Genomic DNA, 7,750 nt, shown 5'->3' on the forward strand with positions numbered 1-7,750 from the left:
ACAAAGATAACACCAATAGACTTGCTAATATGGAAGAAAAAATTTCTCATGGTGGCAAGTAGTCTTCCCTAAGCATGAGCTCCCTCATTAATTGTTTAATGCAGAATGGTCTGTCTTGAAGTCATATACACACCAAACAACAGGGGTGTGTGTGCATGTGTGTGTGTGTGTGTGTGCACGTGTGTGTGTGTGCACGTGTGTCTGTGTCTGTGTGTGTGCGTGCACGTGTGTCTGTGTGTGTTTGTAAAACAATTAAAGAAAAAAGAGGCCGTGAGTTTGAAAAGGGGCAAGAAGGGGTAGAAGGAGTTGGAGGGAGAAGTGTGTGGGGATGATATAGATATTTTAATTCTTAAAAAATAAAAATTTTTAAACTGTATTTTATATTTATCTCTAGTTTTTTCTTATACCATCCACTCGTCTTGTTTTGTGGCAGAGTCAGTCAAGGTAGAGGTAAGAATTGAAAGAAGATTCTGACAGTTGGCAGGATGGGATGGGCCAGTGAGTTAAAGAGGAGCTTCATGCCAAGCTTGACCTGAGTTTGATCCCCAGGACCCACATGATGGGAAGATTGTTCTGTGGATTGTTCTTCAACCACGTGAATGCTGTAGTACATGTGTCCACACTTTCTCCCACACAAATAAATAAATAAATAAGTTTGTTTGTTTGTTTGTTTGTTTTTAAAGAAGATATCGTTTGGGCCTAAGAGCCAGTAATCCAAAAGGAGAACACTATGTGAAAGGTTGGAACTGCTACATAGTTGTTGTCTTAGATGCTCTTACTATCAACTGTCTCGTCTAAATACTGCCAGTATGTTTCAGTGCCGTATGAAGCTTACTACAGAGGAATCGTTAAACAAGGCTATGAGTGCCACCTTTTGGTGATCAAGTATTATGAAAAATGCTTATCTGTATAAACCAGGCAGAGACCAACAGAAACGTATCTCATGTGGAGGGAAACTTAAGACAGCGGCTTTAACATCTGTTTGAAATGAAGGCCGATGGCCTGGAGCTGCGTGGCTGGATGCAGGCAGGCAGCTCTGGGGTGGTGAGCCTCAGACCCACTCGTGCAGGGTAAGTCGTGGCTTGAACTGCTTCGGCATCACTCAGGCAGAGGAGGGAGTGGCTATGGAGTTCACTGTTTAATGCAGAACGAAGGGAAACCATGGATGAGTTTGTCTAAAGCTAGCACTTATTCTTCAAAGGATCCCTAAGAAAATGCAATATGCTAGAAGAAACTGGAATAACTAATCAAGAACCAAAGAGCTGGCAAAAGGCATGGGTCTGAGAAGACCCCACTGTTCTAGGGCTAACTAAAGCTTCACTGTCCAGGTGAACGGACGCTGGTGTGCAAAAACAGCTAGTCTGTGTGCACTGAGGAAAAGCTCAAATAAAAAATAATAAATTGTACACAGAGACAGGGAAGTAGTTCATAACAGCTAAAATTTCCTTCCCTAAGAACAGAACAAAAATTTAAGGATATATAAAGCTCAATGATTTTTTTTTTTTTAAATTACAGCCCCCTTGCCAGGAATCCTGGTGAAAAGCCTGGATTTAGAAGAGGCTGCCACATACTCGGCTTAGTTTTAGCTAGATTTGAACAGAGCATTCAGTCCTTCCTTGTGCCTAAAGAACAACGTGGGGTTTAATTTGATGGACACCATAAAAAGTTCTCAAATGAAAGCTGCTTTGGAATATTTGGAGAAAGGCATCACTATAGCCAATATTCTTATGAAAAATATTTCTACATATTTTACACACACACACACACACACAGACACACTCACAAAGCAACACACAACTCAGGAGTGAAGAACACACTAAATTTCAGTTGTCCCCAGTGCTATAATAATCCTTCTGTACACAGTGGAAATTACTCTGTGATTGGTTTAATAAGGAAGCTGACTTGCTAATAGCTGGACAGGATAAGGTTAGGTGGGAGAACCAGATTAAAGACACGGGGAAGAAGAAGGATGGAGTCAGGAATGCCAGTGAAATATGGAGATGCAAGATGAAAGAGGCAAGGGCACGTGGCAGAATGTAGATGAATAGAAATGGGATAATTTAAGTTGTAAGAGCTAATTAATAATAAGCCTGAGCTATTGGCCAAATATTAATAATTAATGTTGAGTCTCCATGTTAGTTATTTGGGAACTAGTGGGCAGGAAAGAAACATCTGCCTACACCCCAGATCTCCCACTGGGTCTCATGTTGTCCAGCCTGACTTTGAACTCCTGATTCTCCTACCTCTTTCTCCCAATGCCAGTGTCATAGGAATGCAACACTGTGTCCAACTCAGGATGTTGTATTTTCTACAAGTCAAAAGGTCTTATGGATCAACAATTACTGTAGTGGTAGACTGCATACTCAGAATAAATGAGGACCTCAGTCAAAGCCAACACCAAAAACGAGAATAAGACAGGTAGCGTATCACACAGTTTTAATACTAACACTCAGGAGGCAGAGACGGAACGATCTTTATAATTTGAGGGCAACCTAGTCTATATATCAAGTCTCCAGGCCAGCCACGACTACAGAGTGAGACCTTATCACAATTAATAAATTAATTGATTAGTTAATTAAAGAGTTTGAGATATTCCCTAAATAAAAAAGGTTATATGGAGTATAGCAGTTAAAAAGCTGAAGCTGGCTCGGTGACTCAGGACTATAATCTCAGCATTGGAGAGATTGAGTTGGGAGTATTGCTATGAATTTAAGGCCAGCATAAGCTACAGAGTAAGACCTTGTCTAGATTTAAAAACAAACAACAGACAAAAAAAAAGAACAAAACAAAAAAAACCAAAGCAAAACAACAACAAAAAGTAACAGATTCTGAGGTCTCTGCCTCCCATCTCGCGGTAGGAGCCCTGGGCTGCTACCACATCCTCAGGCTTGCTGAACAGGTGCTTTAATGCCCCGAACCATTCATCTCCCCAAGCCATTTGCACTTTCTCTTTTCAAAAGCAACTGTCTTAGCTGGGGTTATTATTGCTGTGACGAAACACCACAGCCAAAACAAATCGGGGAGGAAAGAATTTGCTTGGCTTACATTTCCATGCCACTGTTCATCATTGAAGGAAATCAGGACAAGGTACTCAAATCGGGCAGGAATCTGGAGGCAGGAGCTGATGCAGAAGCCGTGGAGGGGTGCTGCTTACTGGCTTGTTCTTTATGGCTTACTCAGGACCACCAAGCCCAGAGGTGGCCCCACCCATAATGGGCTGAGCCTTCCCCATCAATCACTAATTAAGAAAATGCCTTACTGGCTTGCCTATAGCCTGATCTTATGGAGGCATTTTCTCAACAAAGGCTTTCTTCTCTGTTGATGACTATACCTTAGGTCAAGCTGACATTAAACTAGTCAGAACAACATTTCCTCAACTTTAGAAGCCAAATATACTAACAATAATTTCAGCTTGTCTTTCTCTTTGTGTCCCTGGGAAATACATTCTTATTTCTGCTTGCCTTTGAACATTGTATCATAATTCTGAACCATAGGTTTCTACGGTGATTTTAAGAATGGCAAGGAGTTCTGGGAACAAGTTGAAGCAAGTCATGCTGGGCTCAATGGGAAATGGAAAGGTAATTAAATATCGTTAGACTTTTCTCAGCCAGGCTATAAATGTCCCCTGGGTTTATACTTTAAGGAAATAAATGGAAAAAAACAGGGATTAAACAAACAAACAGGATAAAAAACACTATGTAGCCTTCGTTGGCCTGTAATTCACTATATAGAACCATGTTGGTCTTAACTCACAGAGCTCCGTCTACCTCTGCTTCTTGAATGCTATGATTACAGGAGCATGCCACCATGCCCAGCAGAGACAAACTTTTTGACTTTTTTACATTTAGCATCTAAATATCCCAAGGAAATAAAAAGACCAGTGGTGACTGTTAAATTAAACAAAGTTTTCATGTCAAAATTTATGATTATTCTGCTCACATATGGCTTCTGTGGATAGTTCTGATATAAAATAAAAACATCTAAATTGAAGCACCATGTTTCACTTTCAGAGTGTCCTGTGGAACTTGGAAGGCTTGGCTTGAAACACTTATATTTTTTGTATAGTTCCACCTAGAACATTCTCCTTTGAACTTAGGAACCTGAGTTCAGGAGAGGCACTCCTCCCTAAGGAAGCCCAAGGAGCAGCAGGGAATGGTTCACATGGTAGAAAAACCTAGGTTCAGACCACAAATGGTCACCAAATTTCTAGCTGTATAAATGAGAGCACCTTGGACTTCTGGGCATACCCCTGCAGTAGAGTCTAAGTGCCCAGTCAACTTAGCAGGATACATAGTAACACATAAGTAGGATACATAGAAATGGTAATTTGCTTTTGGAGGTGGGCGTGACACAGTTGCTAACAAGAGGGAACAAAGCCCCTTACCTGTTAGGTTGGAAGGAGACTTGGTCATAACCTGTGAGCTCACACAGGTCCTTCTCAAGCTCTTGGAAAAGCTGCTGGTATCCCTGGGCTTGGTCCAGAGGCACAAACGGGTGGATGTTAGCAAATTCTTTCCACGTGATGGGCTGAAGAGCAAGAAGAGGAACTTAAGCATATGTACACTGTAAAAGTAACGATGATTTTAAAGATGATGATGATAATGATCAACACCAAGAATGGCACCAAGCAGCCAGGGACTATCAAGGCACTCAGAATGTGCATCTGGTTTCTCTGCACACCCTAACGAAAGAAGAACTATTACTATCTACACTGTACAAGTGCGACATAGAAGCCACAAAGAAAGCTCAGACAGAAACACTATTCTACCTATCCAGGAGCAGAAAGGTCCCAGAACAGATTTACATCCATGAAGCAGCGAGTTTAGTCAAACTCTTCCATGTGCACACATGCATACATGTTACTGTCTTTTCACTGAGCAGAACCAGTCATGGACAGACATGCAAACAGGAAAGGCCCTTCCTAACACAACCTGAAATTAGTTCCTTTGCATAAAATGATTTGCAACATCAGAATAATCCAAGAAATAAAAGGAATACACTAACTCTCCTGGAACAATCTTGGCCTTGTAAAGATAAGCATCACTCACAACACCATGTTAATCAAATAAACTTAAACCTCAGATCTCACCCTTCTGATATTGTGAGTGGATTTCTAGAGAGAGGTATTTGCGTGTGTTTGGTTTTTGACATGTGAACTCAAGGTCTTGCCTTTGCTTTCCAAGTGCTGGGATTATAGGCATGCAACGGACAAAAGTTTACTTTAGCCTTTTAATCTTTTTTTCTGTTGTAACTAAGAAGCAAACCACAGCCGATGGATACCTGGCAAGCGCTCTACCACTGAGCCAATCTCCAGCCCACGCTAACATTCTTAAGTCTACCTCTGGGGCTAGCTACAAACTGAAAAAAAAAAAACAAAAAAACAGAAGTTTCTAAAAGCCCAGATTTAGAAAACAAAACAAATAAAGAAACAAAAACTAGTCACCTATTTTAATTTAAAAGAAAAATTAATTTTACAGAGTTTGCAAGACAACGCAGTGATGAAGTTGCCTGATGACGTGACTTTGATCCCTGGAACCCACACAGTGAAGGAGAGAACCATTGGGCACTGTGGCTTTCATATGCAAGTGCACACACAATAAACAACCCATAAAAGATACTAACAGTAATAATAATTTTATACTGCTGGGCATGGTAGACATGTTTGTAGATTCAGACACTTGGGACACTGATCTGGGGCCACTATTTTAATCATTGGCTTTAAAACTTGATAATAAGAATACATTTTACCCATAAATTTTTTGGTTGTTTTGTTTTTTTGAGGCAGAATTTCTCTGTCCTGAAACTCAATTTTTAGACCAGGTTAGCCCTCAACTCAGAGATCTGCCTGCCTCTGCCTCTGCCTCCTGAGTGTTGGGATTAAGGCCACGTACCACCACACCTGGCTTTATCCATAGATTTAACTGATGTGTGAAATAATATCAGGGTCTCTGCCAATCGCAGAATGGCAAAGTAAAGGAACTTAAAGCACACAGTCACAGTTCAGGTAGGCTTTGTTTTCATCCACTTCTGTACAAACTGGAAATCTGTCCCTAAGCACCGCTTCATAGGTGAGACCTACCTACTGTGAGTTTATCCTTAAGTACCCGCTTTGTAGACAAGACCTACTTACTGTGAGTTCAGAGGAGCTATTGAGCTTCATCGTGCAGGATCCCTTGAAGAAGCAGATCCAAGAAGCATCACATTAATGATTTTCTGCAGCCCATTTATCAACCCTCCCACCTCCCGCCAGGTACTGCTTCTTCCCCCTTGCATTGTATTAGATACTATGAGGCACGGGAGGAAGTGAGAAGAAAGGCCACAAGCAGCTACCAATGGAATCATGCTGTGAACAAGGGAGATGTCTTTGTTCTCTAGCTTCTTCATGTACCGGACAAGATTGGTTTCCGAGTGGTAGCTGTGAACACAGAACACAAGGTCAGAGCCACTGAATTAGAGTCCTGCTGATCCTCATCCACAGTAAGAAAGGAGTGCTAACTCCAAAGCCACGTTAATTGCATTTCACAGTGAAGGACAGAGATTCTGGTGGACCTTAGCACACACCTGATGCAAGACGCTACCTTTAAGAAGGCGAGAACAATGGGAAGAAGACAGAGTTCCTGAGATGAGCTTCAACCTAACAAGGACATCTGCAAATTCCCCTCCCCACCCCAGGACAGTAGAACGACCAGAAGACAAGGTAAGCTTGACTCACGTCAGAGATGGGCTATGTCTGGTACTATTGAGCCAGGCTGAATGGCAATAAAAACTCAGGACCTATACTGGTCAGCTCTCCCAAGCTCCCTGGTTCATTGTCAGGACACAAAATGCAGAATCCATGGAAGCCACACAAACCTGTTGAACACCTGATGTGTGAGAAATGAGCTGGTTCTCTTGAATGAAGACCCTAGGAGCCCTCTCCTCTCCTCTCCCATGCTTTCAGCTACCAACTCCTACAAGAGAGATCGAGGTAACTGAAGGACAGGGGCAAGGCTGGAAGCTTCCAGGCTTGATTAAAAATTCAAAAGACAAATGTATCAAGACATTCACGTAAAAACCAAACTAATTAAACACTTAAGCACTATACCAAAAGCATGACTAGCAAAAGAAAAAATGATAACTCACATCACATAGGAGACACCTAGGTCTTTGTGCTCACAAACATGTACTAGAAGAAGCTGGAATGCTAAGCACATAGGGTTGGTCCTTCAGAGAAGGAATGTAAAACCTGCTTTCTGCTAGGAAGGCTGGGTCAGATCGGCTTTGGGCCCTGGTGACTTCCGTGTGCTATCTTCAATATCTTCATAGCTGGAGACTTTTCCAGCCCTGGACTCTTCCAGATCCTTATTGTGAATTTGTTTTTCTCAATCAATCATAAACAAATCAAGTTTTCTCAGCCAAACTCTAGAAACACTCTTTATGGACTTTACAGAGTTTCTATATAGTTACATGTGATCTGTATTCAGCTTAATGTGTTCCTCAAGGAGATTTATGTATGCTTTGTTACATACTCAGGATTGAGTTAATCATCACCAGAATAATTTTTACCAAATTGTGCTGTGCCTTAATGCTCCTAAAATAACTACCCAGAATCAGACTCCCAAAGTTTGAAGCAAACTGGCAATAGCTGAGTTGTGTCGAGTCAAAGTGCCTTCTTGCCTCCCTCAGCTTGTCTCCCTGCTGGCATGAAGGTCACAGAGATCATTGCAGACTTCTATTGCATTAAAATTAAAAACATTTGCTGGGCGATGGT

At 41.5% G+C, this 7,750-nt stretch overlaps 1 protein-coding gene across 1 annotated transcript in view; it reads right to left on the reverse strand.

Moving 5' to 3' along the window:
- Gldc (glycine decarboxylase) overlaps positions 1-7,750 on the reverse strand; it is a 75,899-nt gene that overhangs the window by 29,531 nt on the left and 38,618 nt on the right. Inside the window, exons 12-15 of the mRNA XM_005352131.2 lie at positions 6,853-6,950; positions 6,331-6,415; positions 6,131-6,172; positions 4,385-4,527 (exon numbers count right to left, since the gene is read on the reverse strand). Of these exons, the coding sequence (XP_005352188.1) occupies positions 4,385-4,527; positions 6,131-6,172; positions 6,331-6,415; positions 6,853-6,950 (368 nt within the window). The remainder of the gene's footprint in view (positions 1-4,384; positions 4,528-6,130; positions 6,173-6,330; positions 6,416-6,852; positions 6,951-7,750) is intronic.

The sequence above is a fragment of the Microtus ochrogaster genome, chromosome 8 (genome assembly GCF_000317375.1).
Source record: "Microtus ochrogaster isolate Prairie Vole_2 chromosome 8, MicOch1.0, whole genome shotgun sequence".
NCBI classification, from domain to species: Eukaryota; Metazoa; Chordata; class Mammalia; order Rodentia; family Cricetidae; genus Microtus; species Microtus ochrogaster.